The following is a 23,253-nucleotide window of genomic DNA, read 5'->3' as shown; positions in this document are numbered from 1 at the left end:
AGCAGTTTGATTAAATAATTTCTCCCTACAGTAAGAGTTAATTTCAGGAAAGGGGCAGATATTAAGAACTTATTGGAGAGATTGTTCCCCATGAAAAGGAAAAAGAGCTATTTAGATGCAATGGTTGTAACATCTGCAGCTATATTTTACAGAGTGACAGCTTTAAATTAGGATGGGTTCTAGTTAAACTTAATAGATATAACACTCGTGGGTCAAATGAAGTGCTATGTGCAGCTTTATGCTAATCTTATTCAATCTTTTACATAGGAAAAACAGACAGGGCATTCTGGGAATGTGTACCTGAACACATATTTAATATTTAAAGAAAACACATTAAGAATGTCTTGTGTAAACATTCTACTGACTGCACAGGTTTCAAAAAGTTTAATTTTATTATTTTGGAAAGAATAACTCCAAATCCAAGAGGGGGTCTCTGGGAGGAGACAATAGAAGTTAAGGAACATTTATAGCAGCTGAAACTAGTTACCTGTCGCCCTCCAGGTATCAATGAGAACGTCTCTCTCATGTGTTATTTAAAAATGAAAGCTTCCAGATTGTGATTTTTGAACCATTTCTTGTCCATGAACCTTTAAATGTTCCATGTGATTTGTTCAGTAATCACATGATCAAGCAGGGCATGCTACATAGCAGCTTGCTAACAGGACAGCTGTCATTTGGTTCTGAAGAAGTCTACATTTTGTGAAAGATGAAAATGCTTAACCATGACAAACAACTTCCATTGTTACTGCTGTGGTTGCTTTCTCAAGGGTATGCTGATAATTCTGAGTTTGGTAACTTTGTATGTTTTTAGACATGGAGCATTATTTTGTAGATTTTATGTTGTCAGGCTGACCTTTTGAAAATGCCTTCTCATCAACTGCAAGTCCAAGGGGGGGTTCTGTTCAGGGAGAGCTTAGTCTGAAGGCAACTCTTATAAGATGAGGCCCAACAGCTGTATAACATCTGTTCAGTTTCTAACTACTGACAGGATGATTGGTATTTTATTTACATTAGTCTTTTCTAAATCCTAGAAAGATCACGTATTTTGCACTTCTGCTTCTTTGTCCAAATACATGTTCTTCCAGCATTCAAACATGTTAATATAGTTCTCAGTTTGATAATTATAATATGTTGCAGAGCAGCTGAATATTTGCACTGAGTGGTAAAAGTTCTTGTAATCTTACTTCTTCTTCTTATTCTTTCAGCTTTTCCTGGTTAGGGGTCGCCACAGTGACCTGTCCGCTCATGACTGGCAGTAGAGTTTTACGATGTTGAGTTGCCAGCCCGGCGCCCAACCTTCCACGGAAGGCACACACACACACGGACTCATGGCTAGGGTCAATTTAGAGTGTCCAATCCATCTACAGCATGTCTTTGGGAGGAAACCGAAGCACCCAGAAGAAACAGACTCCGCAACAAAAGGCACCCCAACACAGAATCGAACCAGAAAACCTCTTGCTATGAGGTGACAACGCTAACTGCTGCACCACAGTGGCCACCCAGTTCTTGTACTCTTACTATCACTCTTGAAATAACTTGACTGTATTCACATCAAAGAAAATATGTATATATGGCACCCTCAATACACATTCCATATGCATTTAGATGCGTTTGTGTACTACTCTCACTCTCTCTTGCTCACCATTTTAAATATGATACCACTGGATTACATTTTCTTACATTTTTTCTGATATACTTTTATTGTACCTGATGTCGAGCCCTTTCACCTTCTGTGTTGAACATCCCATGAAGAACAGGGGAATTGTGCAGAGGACTGAGAGAAGTAGCACCACCACCGAAAACCGGGGAATGGCCCGCAGGGAGAAATTGTAATGTTTCATGATGATCCCACCAATTAGCATTCCTATTGCAGCTGATGGTAGATTAATTGCACCTGAGGAAAAAAGCAGGACCTGTAAACATTGACAGTTGCAAACTCTTTAGTCATTTCTTAACCAGTAAATTCAAAGGAAAGGCACTACAATATCTTTCAAACAATGTAATAACTCAAATTAGAGTTATTGCTTAATTTTGTACCATGAAAAAAATGCATTTCCCAAAAATAAGGTATTGCTGGATGGATGTTAAGATAATTCTGGTAAATTCTGCCAAGCATTTTTGCATTTCCATTTTGTTTGCTGGAAGTGTAAAACTGCTAGCTTACTGCAAAATAGTCATATATGGCACCAAAGGCAACTTTTGACGGACAAGAAAATGCTGGGTGTCTTTACTGCTTGGGAGATACAGTTATGAATTAATTTTGAACTTATGATCAAGACAGTACTGGCTGGGTAAAGGCTTTATGGCTAGCATTTTTTTTCAAACAGACAGCTGAATAGTTCAGACTGGATATTTGACAATCAACACAGTTGTTAGTCCTGTTAAAAGTAGCATGTGGAGTGCATACTGTAACTGTGACATTGCCGTTTTAGTTTATGTAAATGTATATCTCAAAACTTAAATTACTTTCAGGCAAACTGTTGATGTGGCTTAATGTCTGGCCTACAAGTATTTCCAGCATCATCAGGTTTCTACCTATGACTCATAAGCCAACTACACTGCTTGCACTGTAATAAAGATCTGTATTTCAGGATTAGATTCCTTAAGTCTTTGTTCCCACAATTTTTGACACCAAGTGAGATACTTAATTAAGAAGTGTTTGTTAGTTGCTGCTAAAAAGATGCACTTTAGAGTGGTGGTCTTCTGTGGTTAAACAGAAAAATGAGAGGAGAAAAAGCATCAATACAACTGATCCATAAATATAGGCAATAGGTAGAATGAAATCATTAATATGGAATAAGGAAATTGAGATGAGGAAGAAGTAACTATAAAAGGGGATTTCTGTCTGTTAGAAACAGGTCAGAGTATCCTATTCCCTGGTTTGGTAAGGCAGAAAAGACTGTAGAAGAAATATATCAGGAGAGACTGGCACAGTAGTTGTTGGTGAGCACAAGGAAAGAGGCAATTCATTATATATATATATTGATGTGCAGGGAGGATGAATAAGGATCAGCACCATTCTTGCCACTTGCAACCATGGCATGCTATGATGCAACATTAAGACAGACGGGGTAAGAAAAGAAAAGCAAAGTTATTGGACAAGCAAGGCAGATTATGAGGAAATTTCTCAGACAGTTTGGAAAAGACTTGGGAAAATGGTTCATCATAGGGATTTAGATTAATCATGAAACCATGAAAGGTATGGTGTGGAAAGGTACATTAGAGGGGCTGGGTAAGAAAACAAATTCAAAACAGTTTTAAAAGGTTAACCATTCTGCACATGAGACAAGTTAGAAAAATTACTGGAAGATGGGAACACAGGACAAGAAGAGATTTAAGAAGGCTAAGAGGCAACCTTGACAAATGGTACCTAAGGATTAGTGGTGTGCTATCAGGTGTTAAGTACTACAAATGAGGAACAATTACCCAGCAACACAGAATGGAGGGAGGTCAAACTGAAAGCAACAGATTACGAAATTAACCTTTTAATGATCTTTGCCATAGTAATTAGTCTTTTAGAAAAGAAAGAATGCTCCACAAAAGGTAAAGAAGTACTGTGCTGCAAAGAAAGATAAGATAAGATTCCTTTATTGTTATTGCACAAGTACAATGAAATTTGTAGCAATTCTCCTAAAGTACATTCACATATAATGAACATGAATAAATGAGAGAGTACAACACAATACAATACCAAACAATATGATATAATCCAATGCAATGCAGTAAACAACTAGTCTATCGGAATTGAGTATATTGCACATGAACGGAATAAAGTAAGGTGCACAGGAATGTAAACGTATACCTTATAGTGCTAATGGCTATTATCTGTACAATGTGAGTATTTAGCATTGTTCAGTTCACGTATGGCCCTGGGATAGAAACTGTTCTTAAGTCTGTTTGTCTGAGATGGAATGGACCTGAACAATCTGCCAGAAGGCAGCAGCTAAAACAGGTGATGTCTGGGGTGAGAATGATCTTTGAAGATGTTGGTTGCCCTGCTGAGACAGCGAGAGCTGAAGAGTTCCTCAAAAGAGGGTAGTGAGCAGCCAATAATTTTCTTGGCAGAGTTAATGATCCTATGAAGGACCTTCCTGTCTACCACTGAGCTGTTGGCCAACCATGTGGAAATATATGGCAGAACACTGTCAATAAAACAGTGGTAAAAAGACACAAGTAGCTTCTCCTGCAGGTTATTTTACCTGATGATCCTCAGGAAACTGAGTTTCTGCTGTGCCACCTTGACTGCCTCTGCGGTGTTTATGGACCAAGGCAGATCTTCTGCCACATGTACACCTAGAAACTTGAAGGCAGGACTCCTTTCCTCACAGTCTCCATTGATGTATTTTGGGTTTTGATCTGTGTTGTGCCTCCAGAAATCTATTATGAGTTCTTTTGTTTTGGCAGAGAACAAGGTTGTTCTCATTACACCAGTACACTATGCAGCCTGTCTTTGAAATTCATCTCTGTATGCTGTCTTGTCTCCTCCTGAAATAAGTCCAGCCACTGTGGTGTCATCTGCAACCTTAATGATGGCATTTGTAGAATAAGAGGGGACACAGTTGTGTGCATAAAAGTATACATAAGGGAGCTCAGCACACCGCCTTGTGGGACACCAGTCTTTAGCATGAGAGGGGAGGGGAGGTACAGGCCTAGTATAACCATCTGAGGATGGTTAGTTAAAAAGTCTTAAATCCAATGGCAGGTAGGTTCTGAAAGCCCTAAGCCAGCGAGTTTAGTGACCAGTCTGTCTGGGATAACTGTATTAAAAACTGAACTAAAGCATTCTCACATGGTCTCCCTGCTGAGTAATATGACAAAGTGTAGTGTGTAAGGCAGTGGAGATGGCATCTTCCGTAGACCTATTTGTTCTGTAAGCATACTGGTGTGTATTTGAGATAACTGGGAATCTGTCCTTGATGTGTCACACTAAGTGCATGATGACTGGAGTAAGTGTCACTGGATGGTAGTCATTGAGACTACTGATGACAGGTTTCTTTGGCAGTGGAATGATTGTAGTTGACTTCAGACGAGATGGAATAGTAGATTTAGACAGACGCAGATTGAAGATATTTGTGAAGACCCCACAGAGCTGGTCTGCACATTCATTCAGCACCCATCCCGTCACTCCATCAGGACAGGCAGCTCTTCTTGGATTAACCACTTTGAGCACACATCTTACATCATGCTCCTGTACTGTGAAGGTGTGGTTGGAGGAGGCTAGTATAGATGAAGAGGAATGAATTTAAGGGACAAAGGTTTGAAATTGACAGTGCAGAGGGAACTGGAAGACCAGAAGGGTGTTTAAAGGATTAGGCAGACTGACGTATGTGGAAAAGCTAGGCAGTGTGGGCCTACATTCTGTAGACATCGAAAGGAAAAACGCAAACATAATTTTAGTGCATAGGGTAGTGAATGTGATCTATAAGGAAAACATAATGAAGATGTCCGGTGGAGTAGGAAAACATGGCATAACCTTCAGCTGGAAAGGATCAACTTTAATCTGGACAAGAGGAATTGTTTCTTCACAGAGATGATAATCCATGGATGGTGTCAACTGTGTAAATGGGCTGTTTTGAGCAAAAACACAGATGCAGTCGATGTTTGGGAGAGATGGACTGAGGGAAGGAAACCATGGAGTGGCACACAGAGCTCCATTGTTCTAGCTACAACAAATGAATGCAGAGGATAGTTCATGTTTTCTAATGTTAGAAAGATATATGTGTACATATTGTGACGTTCCTTTACAGTACAATAAATGTTACATTTGAAATAATTGTACACCACATTTATGCATGTTCAATACAAAATCCATGATCTTGTATCTAGGCTTTACTAATCAAATGCAACACTTTTCTTAATGTAATAAACTAAGCAATACAAACAGTTTTTTTTAAAAAAAGTATATTGATATTTTCAGTAAGAGCACTCATCACTTTATTCTCTGTCAGTAGACAAGGGAAAACATTGAGGAACATTCACTGCTAAAAACTAACTTACCTCTTCACATTTTGCAGTTAGAATATATGACATAAGGATATGCAGCTATCATTTTTAAAATTTACTCCCTGTAGGTCAGGCTTATGAGACACTAACATCTAGTATCTTGGATACTGTAATGAAAGTACAGTAATTATCCAATAACTAGTACAACTGGAGTTTACTGTATTATATTTAATGAAGAACCATTTTTGAACCATAAACCCAGTGGAAAGCAAACACGTTTCATAGTTAGCTGGTTATAATGACAAATGCACACGTGGTTTGTGTAACTGCACGCATTAACCACAGGCCACAGGTGTCTGAAATGAGAAGCACAGGAATCCACAGTCCTGCCCTGTGACTACAATATGTTAATGCTTTTAACTTCACTTGGATTGGAACAGTAATGTCCTGCTGCTTTTGAAAATTAACTTATAAATATAGTTTAGCCTAACCTCAGAGCTACAAAAGAAAGTAAAAAAAAATCCCCTACAATCTTAGTCATAGTTTACTGACTTCTTAGTCAGTTTATTTTTATATAAGGTGAAATTTGGCAAAGTAGACATATATAGATTGATATATGGGACTACGATGTTTGTTGAATACTGACACAAATGAGACCATGTACATCAAGCAAAACCATCAAAACAGTAGCACACTGAGTCATAAGCATATTTTATTGCACACCCATAATAAATTAATTTAAGCATAAAAGTGTTACACCTTGCAGATATGCATGCACAAGCCTAACAATTTCATATTTTTAACAACAGCTGCTATTAGTAAGCATTTAAATGGGGGACAGAGCACCCACACCCCAAGTATGGGGGCCTCATCCCACACCCCTAACACATATATACTAATTCCACAGTCACACAACTGCAAACAAACTTAAATAACCTTATCAGTACTATACTTAGCCAGGCAATAGTTTTCTATAGTCCTGCTCGCCAAAAGAGGTACTCAGTGAAAAAGTGCACTGCAAAAGCAACTGTTGAATTGGCAAGATGATGAAACAAATGCCCTCATCTATATTTTAATCTACATCTATATCTATGTCTATATCTATATTGGTATATCCATCTCTCTCTCTCTCTATATATATATATATATATATATATATATATATATATATATATATATCTTAACTGGCTCCAAATGATGGTCAGCTATATTACACTTCTTGACAACAACTGAAAATACAGACTACTTAGTTTATTTTGCTATCTTCATAAGACATCAGAACAAACACAAGCAGTAGTAAGCACATGCACTAAGGAAGAAAATCTGGCCACTAATATTGTATGTATCAAAATGAGATGTGCAACTCCTTGTAATTGTATCGTATAAATAAATCACCAATAATAATGGAACTACAAGGACTTTTCCCTTCTGGGGATATAATTTGCTGTTGTGGCTTAAACTTCACTTTTCGAGCTATGGTTTCATAGTTATTTTACTCATCTATAAAATGTATTCCCGTATTTATAATTTGATGGCTTAGTGATATTGTTGGCATCAAGGTTTAGTTTCTCTTTTTAAGGGAACCCAAGGGAGATTATACCTTTAAGTTGTTGTAATATGCAGGAACACAATTCAGAAACATAAAACAGCAAGGGGGCACGTGGAAGAGAAGTATGCCTAAATTAAGGGCTATGAGGAAATCAAGGAAATGTTGTAGGCGTATGCAAAAAGCAAGAATGCTGAACTAAAGTGGACTAAGAAGAAGATGAATATATATCTCCAAAATTGAAAGACATTTTCTGATGGGGGCAGCCATGCCATACATTGCAGTTGTTATTGATATCAGGCAAAAAAAATGATACTTACATCTACGTGTAAAAAGGATGGTTTGACTTGTTAATTCTAAACCAAAATATGATGAGATCAGAGTTTTGTTAAGCTGCTCTGCATTTGAAAATGTACAGTTAAGCATTTTCACGTGAAGGAGTGGCACAAAAGTGAATGTGGTATGTAAAAGTGCCACTTGTACTGCACAAATGCAAGTATGTGGACACACCTTAGTCAAACTGTTACTCTAGCCACAGCGGAATACATTTCATAATGCACTTCCCAGATCCCTCAACCCAGAAAGGAATACTGTGGATTTGGTAGGATTATTAAGGAGTTTAACTGGCTCATTGCTGCACTGGAATACTGCTGTTGCTACAGGTTAACTAGATGTGAACAGAAGAAGTACAATACTCCAGTATTAGCAGACGACAACAGTTTAGCACTACTACTGTTTGACATGCAAAGTTAGTGGCTACAGAATACATTATCCAATGTCTAACTACTCTAAAATCTGCTTTGTTTTAATAATGGTATCAATAAGAGGAGAAAGGACTCAAATGCCGTAAGTAATCTAATAGCAGTGGATAGAAGGGCACAACACTCAAAAACAACCAACAAACTGACCCAGCACAAATGCATATCAAATAATTTAGAGAGGTCTGAAACACACAACGTAGCATATTCATCCTTTCCATTTAATTATATCTACCACCAGCAAAATAACTACCATCTTGAACAATTAATGGATGCATTCTAACTGATGAGAGTTTCTTGGCATAACTGGATCATGCCTTACTTTATTATTTGTATTTTAACAGAAAATCTAGCTCACCTGCTTAAGTTGGGGGATTTATGCAGACCGATGGCTTATTTCGGCATGTCAGGGTAGCCACATTCATTGAACTCACTTCTCTCACAAGTACATAGCCTTCATTTTTCTAGATGGTAGTTTTATGCTGAATAATGATGTAATACCTGTATACTAGAATATGAACACAGAGCTTTGCAGTTTAATACCTGTGATCTGCTGTGCTCACCTGAGTACAATAGCTAGCACATGCCCTTATCTTTTCTTCCATAAATCCCAGACATCCTTGTATTCTGCAATTGATAACGACAGTAGTGGTGGTTCCACCGCTATACAATATATTATAAAAATCCAACCCTCTCTCTCTCTTTCTCTGTCTATCTGAACCAGAGAACTTTAAGGTTTGAACCATCCTTCTTCCAGTTATCATCCATGCCCCTCTTCCACGTCCTCTCCTTCATTTTTATCTCCATGTATTCCACTTACAACCAGTTTAGATTCATGCCTCCGTTATGTTCTCTCTCTTTGGATGTATGAATACCAATATGTCTTAGCTCACACCCTCACCCCTCCAATGGATGTGTTGTAATCTCACTTTTTAAGTAAGACTCTCCTAACACCCTACCATGTATATGACATGTGGCCTTAGCCATGCTGTACAGTAAGATAACGTTGACTCACTTAGAATCCATTTCCTTCTGTATATATCTCAGTGTCCTACTACCCTTCATTACTGTAATATATGTTACTGTACTGTTTGTATGCAGTGATAATATTATGACCCCCCACCCACCCACCCACCACCACCTTACCATCCTCTTCCTCGTCTGTCTTCACTATGGACATCATTTGAGGTATGTATATCTCTTCTAGTTTTCCCAAATGAAGAGCAGAATCCTAAAATTTTAGCACTAAGTCCTGACTGTCATCTGAAATTCAAGACACAGCATGTGTACCTCAAGACAAGCCCCTTCCCCCATTAATGCAGTAAGAGCTATGATGTCATTACTAACTAGATTAATTTGATTTTCAGTTCCAGTATGACATAACACCAATAAACCAGTGCCCAACACTAAACCCCATCACACATCACTATTACTGGATGTTTTACAGACATAACTCTCTCTCTCTTATTGCCACCTTCATTCTCCACTCATTCATTCATTCAGTGCCCACCAGCCCTGCAGAATATATTTTGTAGTCTTTCCTAGTTGGAAGTGACATGTCTGTAACTGCCCACCTGGTTTCCAGACATACTTATGTGCATGTCAGCTACTGTCATTGCTATTAGCAAGTCCTTCTTGGTCCTCCTCTTTTAATGGGTTCTGTACAGCTGCACATCCAAGACAACACAAATAAATATGATTACCTTTCACTCCAGTTTCTGAAGGGAAGAGTGTAAACTTCTACCAATGTTTTCTCCAAACATCCCTGCCTATTTTTTTGGACTCTGGAATGCAGCTGTCCTGGACTTTGCACATTTTTGGATTAAAACACACTCATCATTTCCTCACCATCAATGCATTTCCCTTTACACCATCAATGCATTTCCCTTTACACCATCAATGCATTTCCCTTTACACCATCAATGCATTTCCCTTTACACCTATCCTGATATTAGCAGTGAAGAGTAAAATCACAGACAAGGATTGTCATTTTAAATTTTTAGTGACTACTTATTGCTCTCTGTACTATTTGCTCTGTACTCAGTAAGATACATCCATTTGCCCCTCCCTGCCATACACAAGAGAGATACTGAAGCTAAAAAACATACTTTTTAAGAAAAATGCACGATAAATGAAAGATATGCATGAAGTTATTATAAGATGTGCAGATGTATAATAATGCAGAATGGATAGAATAAATGCACCAGTATGCATCTAGAAACTCAAAATGTGTCATTATACATGATATTAATAATACAATGTAGGGGGTGATATAACGGGAGAAATATTCCTTTTTGCTCACAGACTGCTATTTTTGGAATAATGCCCTTAAGGAAACCTAAGATGTATTTCTAGAGTTCAGCAAACCTTCATTGTGGGACAAATAGTATACCTGTTTGGAATTTGAGGAACATTCTGAACATTTTTATCCTAAAATGCTACAGTATGAGAAAATAATCTTAATCTGTTTTCCACCTCTATTCCAAAATTCTCATTTGTTTTAATGACTCAAGTTCACAAAGTTCTGGATTATAGTAATTACTGTAGTGATACATGGTAATTTCTTACAAGTGGTAATCACTTCATGGTTTGAACAGCACCAACAAATCTACCACTAAGAGTAACAGTGCAAAATAAAAAGTGCTTATGATAACAGAACCAAGAGCCCAGGTACCATGATAACTGCAGAACATCAAGACTGTTAAGAACAGCAATGTGGCAAATAAATATTAAAAATAATGCTTGCAATAACGCAGCTACCTGATAGTATAAATGACAGGATAAATGAATGTTTAAAATAACACTATTAAGAGTGCCAGTGATGACAATAACAATGGTAATAATAAAAACTGATGACAATAAGTAAGGTAATAAGCATGTCTGATAACAATAACAGTGGTACAATTAACACTAATGCAAGCAATAATAGTACTATAAACAGCAATACAGTACAGTGTGAAGAATACCTCTCTGATAATAGCAATAATAATAATGTATACATAAAGGAACAGCATAAGGTAATAACAAAAGCAACAATACCAGTCCTTACAAAAATAATAATGATGATAATAATAATGCAGAATGTGTATTGAATAATAATAGTATTCATAACTTTAACAGAAACAATAATTCTTTATTGCAAACTATGGCACAGCATAAAGTACCAACAGTGTCACGAATGCTAATGCTAGGAATAAGAGTAATAGTGACAATAATAACAAAACAGCATCATAGTTTGCATTAATGATAATGGTACCCCTAGCATTAATGCGGACAGCATATCCTGAATACACATAACACAGCATGATGATTGCTGACAATAACAGAATAACAGAATAAGCAGTACCCACTTCAGCAATAATTTTAATAACAATAGTAATAATGCAGCATGAATAGTACTGACAGTATCAGGACAGCATAAAGACTGTGAATAATATAAGCACTAACACCAGTGCTAACAATAGTGGCAAAACACAGACTGCACTGACAGTAAACAACACACCACAATGCTGTGAACAAGAAATATGAAGTACTAAAATCATAACATAGCATGAATTACTGACAAGCAGACGCTTACTGTGTGATCAAAGCAAAAATAAATATGTGCCGCCAACAATGCTGTGCAGTCTTCATCATTGTTGTCCTGGAGAGATAAATCTCAGATGTTACCTAGGAAAAAAGTAACATTGTACAGTCAACAGAGACAAAAGACAAGTCACTTACCAATAAGGAAGTTGGCGTAAGATGATGTGGCACCATATTGTTTTTCAAGGAATTTATTAAGGAAGGTTGCGAGACAAGCAATGACTGATGAGAAACTGCACTGAGCCACCACCACCAGGAAGAAGCAGGGGTTCAATAACAACTTCACAAAGATTCTAGGGAACCCTGGGGAGAGAGAGAATATGGAACAGCATTTCAGGAAGCCATCTCACCAAAGGAAATTAGAGAAATCTCACATCAGTGGCACCAGGAAGTTATAACATGTCGGCATGGTACTTACTTTTGATGAAGTCTGCCATGGAAACTTCATCTTCTTTACTTATGTCACTTTTGCCACTTAAACTTGGCTTGTACTCCACCTACAATGGGAAATCAATATAAAGCACAAAGAGGAGGAATTACTTCAAGACAAAAGACGGTTGATTAAGATTTCATCTACAGAGAATATTTCAACACTACCAAAACAAAGTTATCCTTTTTTGTCAGTAAAGCGGAAGTCTTTCATCTTTGTCCAAGGAAAGTATAACTCTGAATCCAGCATCTTCCAGCATTTGTAGAATGTATTTATAGTATATCAGGCTGCTGTGAATGTAAGCGGAAAAAGTGCCAGTTGGTCCAGTAAATGTGTGGGCCAGTTCTAGTTCCATGTCGGCAGTTTCTCATCTCTTCTGACCTTTTAGTAACCTACATGGGTATTTATGGCTAATGTCAAAGTAGTAATTTAAAAAATATATTATATTTATTTAATAGCATTTTAGAACCACAAGAGTTAGTTTACAAGCAGAATGGTGTCCCACCAGTTTCTGTTGTAGCCTCACAACTCTATGATCCTGGGTTTGGTTTGGTTGTTATTATCTGTGTGCACCTAACATGTTCTGACAGATTTGGTTGTTATTATCTGTGTGCACCTTACATCTCCTCACAGGTTTGGTTGTTATTCTCTGTGTGCACCTTACATGTTCTCACAGGTTTGGTTGTTATTATCTGTGTGATCCTTACATGTTCTCATATGTTTGGTTGTTATTATCTGTGTTTACCTTACATGTTCTCACATGTTTGGTTGTTATTACCTGTGTGCACCTTACATGTTTTCACAGGTTTGGTTGTTATTCTCTGTGTGCACCTTACATGTTCTCACAGGTTTAGTTGTTATTATCTGTGTGATCCTTACATGTTCTCACAGGTTTGGTTATTATCTGTGTGATCCTTACATGTTCTCACAGGTTTGGTTGTTATTATCTGTGTGATCCTTACATGTTCTCACAGGTTTGGTTGTTATTATCTGTGTGATCCTTACATGTTCTCACAGGTTTAGTTGCTATTATCTGTGTGCACCTTACATGTTCTCACAAGTTTGGTTGTTATTATCTGTGTGATCCCTACATGTTCTCACAGATAATAACATCATATATTATATATTATCTGTGTGTACCTTACATGTTCTCACATTTATACAGGTTACAGCTGAGTAATCTGACTTCCTATTGACATGCTACTTTGACCGGTTGCCTAATATAAACAATCTTGCAAAAAAAAAAAAAAACTCATTGCATGCAGAAATACGTTTAATTCTCATAATACCAAAAATACTCTTGCAACACTTAACAGGACCCAAAACCTAACAGGACCTTGGTCTAATCAATCAAATCCAGGTATGAAGAAAAAAATGGCCACCTGGATGAAGGATTACTACAAATCTTTCTTTAACTATGTTAAAAACCTCAGAAACAATTCCCAGTACTGGGCAGAGCTAACAGTAAATGTTATCACATACTTGGGCCCAGAGGACATAGCCAATCTGCTGGCAGACAGGTTTAGCTCAAACTTTATCCCATATTCCTAGAGTACATACTGAAATATACACACCCGAAATCTCCCAAGAGCAAGTCATCAAGGCAATATCCAAGACCAAGAACCCAATTTCTGTGGGAACAGACTAAATACCCAGGTGCCTACTGGCCAGCCTGAAAAAGGACTTGTAAGATCCCCTACAAAGGATATTCAATATCAGCCTCCAAACAGGCTTCATGCCAGATGAATGTAGGGCAGCAGCAGTCATCCTTTGCACAAAGGTAGAGGGTCAATGGACCTGGGAAATTGTAGACCCATAAGACAAGCCTGGTTCATCTGTAAGGCTATGGAAAGGATAATTATGGAATTAACAAATAAGGACATGAGTAACCTACAAACTCTTGACCCAAACCAGTTTGGATTCATCAAGGGAAGATCCTGCCTTCTCCAACCTGTCATCTTCTTCGAGGAGGTTACTGAAGCAGTGTTTGATGGCAAGTCAATACACACATCACACAAGTAATCAACACCATCCCACACTCAGGTATCTCAGCTAAATGAAAATCACTTTGTAACTCATTGGATAGCTAAATGGCTCACAATCAGAACCCAGAAAACTAGGGTGAGCTGCTCTACCTCCTCCAAAGGACCAGTCAATAGCAGTGTAGCCCAGGGTTCAGTTCTTGGGCCATTCCAGTTTGACTTTTACTTCTCAAAGGTCAAAGCTAATGTTAGTGGTTTGTAGCTGACTAATTCTACAGATGAATGCAAACATGGTGGCATCATAAACCTCCCACAGGACACCAAAATCCTACAAGAGGGCCTGTCCAAACACATATCCATTATCTAAACCATGGACTAAAACTAAATACAGAATGTATTGCAAGTATGACTCCCCTTTTAACTATCACATTGACAACCCCACCCCAAAAAAAAAAATTGAGCCCACAGTCAAGGATCTGGGAACCTATGTTGACAATAAACTATCCTTTGATCATCATGTACTCAGTGTTGTAAGGAAGTCCTTTTTCATCACTCAGCTTATATCTAAATGTACTGTATGCAAATCTAAGGATGTAATCATTCTACCATGCTTGGCATTCATTGGGCCAATCACTGAGTATAATGCCCCTTTCAGTATGTGCCTGTCTAAACACTTGTCACAGTGGGGATGATCACAAAATCTTCTCAATAAAAAAATGAAGGGCCTAAATCATAAAAACGATGCAGAATTTCACAAAATCTTACCCCTCTTCTCAGTATCATATAGGCTAATGAGAAGCAACCAGTGCATCATGTATAGAGCTTCAACAGACCCTATTCTGTCAGATCTATTACACATTTGCAAGTTCAATGGTATCATAAGAACCTAATCAAGGGATGTCAATCTATTTTCCAAAAGAAACAGAATATGTTGGAGGGATTGATATGTTTCACAGAGAAAACTGCTTCCACTCCACATACAGCAACATATTTCTCTTATTCTATTCAAATATAATTTGGAAGAACAGATGGGTAGCCTCAAATTCAACCCCTGATTTTACACCCCTATCCATCCTTCAGGGATATGGAAAACACGCAAATGTCCCAACATATCCATGTTCAGTCAATCTCTGGGTTATTTATATGCAAAATATAAGAGCTAAAATTATCAGGGGAATGTAACAGTAGGCTTCTTAAAATCTTCATGGATCAATATCCTTATATATACCTATAAACCTATGAACTTCTTCAAAGTTAACTTTACTTACTAGCAGCCACTGCCATGGATGCTGTATCCATTCTGTGCACAGTTTACAGCCCAGGCTTCTCTTCCTATAACACCTGTTTAGTTTTTTAATTAGCTATCTCTGTGACAGTAGTGGTACATAACTGTGTGACAGTAGTGACGCATAACTGTGTGACAGTAGAGATACATAACTGTGTGACAGTAGTGGTACATGACAGTGTGACAGTAGTGGTACATAACTGTGTGACAGTAGTGATACATAACTGTGTGACAGTATTGGTAAATAACTGTGACAGTAGTGACACACAGCTGTGTGACAGGTGTTTTACATGACTGTGCGACATAATTAATATGGAATAAGGAAATGGACAGGAGGAAGAAGTACATAACTGTGTGACAGTAGTGATACATAACTGTGTGACAGTAGTGGTGCAAGACTGTGTGACAGTAGTGACACATAACTGTGTGACAGTAGTGGTACATGACTGTGTGACGGTAGTGAAACATAACTGTGTGACAATAGTGACACATAACTGTGTGACAGTAGTGGTACATAAATGTGTGACAGTAGTGGTACATAACTGTGTGACAGTAGTGGTACATAACTGTGTGACACTAGTGATACATAACTGTGTGACAGTAGTGGTACACAACTCTCCCACTGTATCTCATAGAGGACATTCAAGGTTACTGTTATCCATTTAAAAACTGCATTCATTTGTCAGTGAATTCACACTTATTTAAGTATAGTTGATCATCACAACAATCTCAAAAACAGCAAGTTTTCCTCAAGAAGGGTAAATTTGTAACAAGGTTACTCAGCTGATACAGTTGCTGCTAACAGCCTTTTGGATCCATTCCATGGCACAATTGAAAAGAGTACTGATGGTGATCCAAACAACCTGGGATCAGCTAGTGATCTGGGCACTGCAGAAGCCAGCAAGGGAATATGAGAGGGAGTGCTAGACACTAGTACATTCATCCTTGGGTGAAGGGAGATGGCTAAATCCACTACTGTGCTGAATGCAAGTGGTGGCTTGGTGATGCATTCCATGATATATGGGCCATGATGTGCACTTGGCTGTTTCAGGTAGAATGTATGTGTCGTAGTAATAATCTTGCATGTGTGCCCACACATGTTGCCGTGATCTGACTAGCACACCCTTGCTTCAGTAAACACACAATGTCAAATGTTTTGAGTTAATCTGTTAACTACTTTTTATTTGGCACATTCTATGATAGGAGTTAAAAAAGCTGACATACAGTAATTAAATGTATGGGTGATACAGCTCCTCACATGTGTATTCACAGGGCCTGCTGTCCATGCATCTTACAAAGCAAGGAGTACATAAAGTACAATATGACCTGTTCGACCTGTGTGTATAGCACAGAAAGCTGACATAAACAATTCATAAAGACAAACTATAACTTTTTTCAGGAGATATAAGCATGCATGTTAAACAAAATGCTGCCTACTTTAGCTAAAAGAATCAAGCCACACCACAAAACTGCACTCAGTGTACACATTTCCATTTCAGACTTCACAGTAACAGTGAAGTGCATATCTGAAGATTTTGTGGTCACCCATTTTTGTTGCTTTCTAAAGCACCTTGAGTCACATTATGATGAGACAGATAGTCTTAGAAGAAATAAAATAAATGCAAAATGTGACAGTGACATATACATGCTAGGCAGGTTTATTAATGCTGCCAAATTTTTATTATGCTAATTTCTCTAACACTTCCCATTGACACTGTCCCCCTCTTCCTCCAGTGATCAATTCTCTATTTCATTCTCAGTCTGTCAGGCCTCATCAACTACTGTGGTGTGATGGCAATAGATGGTCACTGGATGGGTTATTCTCCTGGTGACAGGGTATTTTATGTCCTATATTAGTGCTATGATAGATAATGGTCACACTGCTATAATGGGTTGGCAGTATAAGTTCAGTGGTTTATTTGTGCTTAGAGATAGACAGACAAAACCCCTGTGCTGAAGCACCCATCCTCTGCTTTGCTTCTGTTGCTACACTGACAGGCCAGCCAAAGCTTTGTCCATTCAATCCCATCTTCCCCTGTCAAATTCTACAGTACCTGAGCTTGTCAACTGAATTGCCAAATCTGAGCAATGATATAAATATGTTTTTATACAAAAAATATGATCCATGTAAAGTCATCATCTTCTTTTTTAATATCCTATGTTTGCTATATACAAATTAAATGTTTAATACATCATGCAAGATAATAGTCCATGTTTTATTAAATCATATCAAGCCTAAAAAGATAACCTTTCTTCCCAGAAACTTAATTTAAGTGAAAAAAAAAATTACAAGTGCACATACTGTTTGTTTACTCCACCCATTTTCTGTCATGTCCAGGTTTACATGAGTAGGTGAGGCTGACAGTAGCTGGAAATCGCATTGACTTGACACTGACTTTATGGGAAGAAGAGAAGAAAAGTGTTAATAACCAAATCAAACAAAGCACTACAGACAACAGTGGCACTAAATAATAAATCACATCACATTTTAATATAATGCAAATGTAAAACAATGTCTATAGACCGAACTGAATGCATTACGGTATTCACTTATATTTTGCTAGAAGGCTGCCCTGCTGGGTCAGGCCCATTTTCTGTGGAGGCCGAAGGAGAAAAGTGAGTGCAAGTACAACAGCACTGATGGATTTTCATAAGACAAGTAGCATGAAATGGCATTCACACATTCTTGTCTGACATTTGTGTACTTTTTGGGGGGCAAAGCCCCCACCATCACTATGCAAAGAACCAGACCACTGCACTACCTTAGGTAGTAAAAAAGAACTTCCTCTTTGCAGTACAAAATTAGTTCTTATACTGGTGTGATTTTGGCACACTTGTCTAACTATCCTTGCACAGATGTCCATCAGATGCAGCCAATGACCATCTCTTAGGAAAAGCACAATAACATGTAAAATAAATAGTATATAAAATTAAGTTATACACTAAAATAATTGTATGCAGTACAAAAGCAAGCAGATTCAAATACTCACCATGTCAACAGATTTTAAAGGTTCACCTATTAATGTTAGCAGATTAGAAAAAGATATATGGAGTAGGTTTAGTGCGGGCAGGAGGGATCAGCTATGAAATGTGGAAGGGCATAGGGAAATAAGGCATGTGATGGATATCAGGAGAATGCTGTGAAAGGATAGGCAGAAGAACAAAACAGAAAAGAAAGTGAAACTGTGTTGGGGGTGAAGAAAATATAAAAAAGAAAAGACAAAAAGTAAAATGTAAGAGAAAGAGGTTAGTAAAAATAACCTTAATATGAAATAGCATTCAGTTAGACATTAAGGTAGTAATTATAGTTGCTTACTGTTTTATCCTAATTACTATGGTACTACCCTTTAACTTAACAGCAATCCAAACTAAAATGATAGAGGAAACCAAAAGGAGGACAACCTGCCCTGAGTTACGCCATTAACTTGATAAAAACTGAAGAAAATATTATAGTTATTAGGTCACCAGACTCTGGAACAGAAGTCAAAGTTCTGATTAGAAAAGATACTTGCTACACATTGCAAAAGATATTGTATTTTTTTCATTTTCATATATTGGGTTACTTTTAATAAATTTAGCAAAGGATTACTGTGACTCCCTTTAAAAAACATTCTGTTCACATATCAATGTTACATGAAAAGATGGAGCTACATTCTTCTCTGTTTTAGTTCAGTGTTTGCCTTCCTCCATATCTACAGTATAGATCATATCTTGCTAACCTCTCATATCACGTGGCCCTCCATCAACATTTTTTTCCATTTCCCAGTCATGGAAACTGTATTGTATTTAGAATGCCTGGCGCTATAAATACAATCCAGTCATGGAATGCATTAAAAGTAGATACTTTGCTTAAAAGAAAACATACAAATATAAATGTTTGCTGGAAACTGTTTTAATTGGTTTATCAGCATTAATTTATCTGTTTTGCATGGCTTCTAGTTTTGCATCATCATCCTTTGGTTGCTGTGGTGATGTGATGAGATGTAACAGGAGTTCAAATCAAAAGATAACTGCTGCACAGATTGGAAGAACCAAACTCAAAAAAGACACTTACAGCAGTCAGTGTGCTGTAGTGTGAGAGCAATACTGATAGCTGGCCTGTCAACTGAGACAAGAGACAGTGACTTGATTAAATATGCCAATTACCAAATCATTCTTTATGTGTGCCATCTTACTGTGGTGTGTTCCTTGCTTCATTAAACCTTCTTGTGGTTTGAGCTGCTGTCTGCTGCTGACTGTGCAGACAGGTGATTTTAATTTCAGGCCATTATTTGCAGTAAAGTGCACTGCAAAGTGACCATATGAGTTGGTGGGAAATGGGAGGAAGACTTTGTATATTGGTGTTAGGACCAGTGACTTAAACTATTCAAAGATGTTTGTCTGAAGTAGAGTTATTAAGATGTTGAGTAAGGACAGTGCAGTGATTTGCGACACTGTCAGCTGGTTATCAGTATCTTCTGATACATGGGTGTATTGGAACTGTGGGGCCCTTTTCCCCTCAAATATTGAGACCTGGTATCTTTCCACATTCTGCAGTACTTTGGCAAATATCTACTATTTAACATACCTTTCACTGTAGCCACAATTTTGTCAGTGGTGACATTTCCATTCCTATAATTAAAAAAAAATGGAAAAAAACATTGTCTAATAACCTTTCTGTGTTTAACTGTCAGCACTGGGCACAAACTATTCACCTCTGCTATAGCTGCTTAGAACAGTCTTGAAAGAGTTTAAGTGGTGATTTTAACCACTATTGTGTTCACACTATTTTTGAAGACTATGAACCATGGCTTTTTGCCATGAAATCCTATAAATCTTAAAAAAAGTGGTACGTCTCCTCATAGTAACCCAGTGTTCTCTCGCTCAGTTTGGATACGGGGAGAATTCTTAAGTTGGGCAGAAAAGATATTAATGCAAGTAATCATGAATCATGTTTCTGCAATGCATGGTGTAGCTATGGCTTACCTAGTAACAGTTACTCAAAAAGCCTTCGGCTGGCCTGATTGTGGGAGCCACATTACTTTAGAGTAGGCCAATGCATACTTTTAACAGTTTTGCTAACTTGGAAAGGTGCACAGTTGCCTCCACTTCGTTCACCATGCTGTTAGTTTGCTGGATTAATAATGCTTTGCAAATTATCTATTATCACACAATATTTTTTTCACTTACAGCCTGGAACAGTATATTTAGGTGTTAATAGCACCTAAATGCTAAAATAAATGCATTAAATGTCTCCCTAAGTACTTGGTGAATTAAACAGCAATCGTCATGGATGTCAAATTTCACCTCTCCACCCCTGCAATCTGTGCATTTTGGAGGATAGGAACATTTCCAAACTGCAGGTGTTTCAGAATGGGGACAGTCTCACACTTTTCTCTCTCTCTCTTTCTCTCTTTTTCTTTCTCTTTCTATTTCTCTTTCTCTTTCTCTGTCACACACACACACACACACACACACACACACACACACACACACACACACACACACACACACACACACACACACACCATCAAAACTTAAGAAAAAATGTTTTATGTGGGGGCTGCGCACCTTAATGTGAAGGCTTCACCCCCATAACTTAAACATAGCCACTCCAAAATTGCATAACTGCAAGCGCAGTGAATACTCTATTATGTTACTATATTCAACATAAACAAACTCAGCTAGAACAGCAATCAACAACCACTGAATTTGACTATAAATTGTGTTTGAAATGTCCTCGGTTTGAGGAGTGTTGTTTCTTCTACCAAAAACAAAAGTCTCTTAGTTATACTAACCTGAGCAATTAAAAAAAATGTATTTTTCCATATTCTACAATGAAATGCAGTTGTCAGTTGATTTTTTAATGTTAAAACCAAGTGTTTGCATTTTCTTCAAATAGGAATGACTTTGAGAGTAAGGCAGTGGGGGGTGGAAAGGATAGTCTCTCCATGTGTGGATGTATGTGGCTCCCCCTGTAGAAAACGCAATTCAAAAAGTGTCCATTCATCATTACAGGATGACAGTTTTGCACATCCAAGGCAGAATGTTAAACATTTTTGTGTTATCCCAGTACAGTACATTATATATCCTCTATTTTTGAGTAAAAATTGATTTTTTTAAATTAATATTAAATTAATTAAATTTAGCATTTAGACAGCTTTCAATCTATATATCTTTAAATATGATTTGCTGGAAACATTCATTACTTTATCATTTCTTTTGTGTTATTATTGTATAGAGCTGCTGTTTTTATTCTTAAAATCAAGTAACCCCTGAGCTTAGCGTGCCAGTGAACTAATGCACTACAGATGAAAAGAAAGTAACTATAGAGGCTTGTGAGAGATGTGGGCTTTCTTTTTTTTAATTACTTTAAGTGCTGATTGAATTAGAAGTCCGAGTACTCTGCATTATGCATTTCTTTGAAAGAAAATTCTGACCATTATGAAGATATAAGTAGTTGGGTCCAAAATACAAAGTGACACCATTATGCAAGATCTAGTGTTTCATAATTGTTTTACTATAGCTGCAAATATGAGGTGCCATACCAAGAATTACCTAATATACTGAAAATCTAAAAATCACCGAAGCCAAACACAAGTCACACTGTATGAAAACAAACACAAGTTGCACTCTATGAAAACAAACATGTCACACTGAAAAAACACAAGTCGCACTCTATGAAAACAAACACCAATCACACTGTATGGAAATGAACACAAGTTACACTGTACTACTGAAAGGGATTTTGAGACACAGTAGTCATTGTAACTAAAGGGGCTGGTCCTATACACCTGCATTCTCCACAGGATCTTCCCAACGTGCTGGCATCCTGAAAAATGACTGTGATATGAGTTAATGTTTCTGATCAAAGCTGTAATACCTGTCCTGTAGAATTCCATTTGTGAACAGCAGTGCCTGCAGCTTCTTTACTGTCATGTACTACAACCATTCATTAAACTAAACTCTGGACAGCAGACCTCTACAACGGTTCTTGTCACTGACTGGTAAAAACTGCTAACACACATCATGGGTAGTTGTATTGGACTGCTATCATATTCCCCAACTATTTAAAAGACTGGCATCCAGTAGCAGTTGAGCTAAAAGGTGTTGATAATTTACCCCTCAGTGGGTATTAGTAGGCTTATGGCTATGAGCTGCCAGGAAGCTTCACCCTTTATTCTATGTGGGTTTTAATCTGCATTTGCATATTGTAGAAATTCAAAATCTAAGAAAGTCACTAGGGTAGGCCACTGCTGCTGGGTCAGTCAGGAAAAGTATTATCCTAACTGATACTCCCGTTACATTTTCTTAGCTACCTCTTGACTAACATGACCCCTCCATACAGGCACCCATGATACTAGGGACCCAAATATTTAAGATGCACGGCTAGGCTTGTAAGGGCCCTAGTAGTCATTAGCCTAGCAACAACCTATGAACCTATGAACTAGTGTATTACGGGTTTTACCTGCTTTACAGATAAATACAAAATTTACAACTCTGATTTTTTGTGTGAAGTCTGTACAACTGTAGTTTTACATAACCAGCAAGGATGGGAGGGAATATGTAAGCTGCAGTCCTAAGCCATGCCACTGTAGTACAGTCAGCTGGACAGGCTTCCTTTATTACCTGACAGTGCCTACTTGAGTTAACAGTTTGTATTTGACTTTGCAGTAATTGACACATCAGGATTACTGTTGTCTAGCGTAAGGATAATGTCTTTTTTGTTAACAATCGTCTGAGAT

At 37.6% G+C, this 23,253-nt stretch overlaps 1 protein-coding gene across 1 annotated transcript in view; it reads right to left on the bottom strand.

The window, feature by feature from the left end:
* Nucleotides 1-23,253, bottom strand: part of SLCO2A1 (solute carrier organic anion transporter family member 2A1) — a 212,464-nt gene that overhangs the window by 72,809 nt on the left and 116,402 nt on the right. Inside the window, exons 7-10 of the mRNA XM_044070455.1 lie at nucleotides 17,832-17,924; nucleotides 12,251-12,329; nucleotides 11,971-12,135; nucleotides 1,708-1,894 (exon numbers count right to left, since the gene is read on the bottom strand). Of these exons, the coding sequence (XP_043926390.1) occupies nucleotides 1,708-1,894; nucleotides 11,971-12,135; nucleotides 12,251-12,329; nucleotides 17,832-17,924 (524 nt within the window). The remainder of the gene's footprint in view (nucleotides 1-1,707; nucleotides 1,895-11,970; nucleotides 12,136-12,250; nucleotides 12,330-17,831; nucleotides 17,925-23,253) is intronic.

The sequence above is a fragment of the Protopterus annectens genome, chromosome 4.part1, assembly GCF_019279795.1.
Source record: "Protopterus annectens isolate FY-2018-M chromosome 4.part1, PAN1.0, whole genome shotgun sequence".
Lineage (NCBI taxonomy): Eukaryota > Metazoa > Chordata > Ceratodontiformes > Protopteridae > Protopterus > Protopterus annectens.
This window is presented reverse-complemented; position numbering and strand designations above follow the sequence as displayed.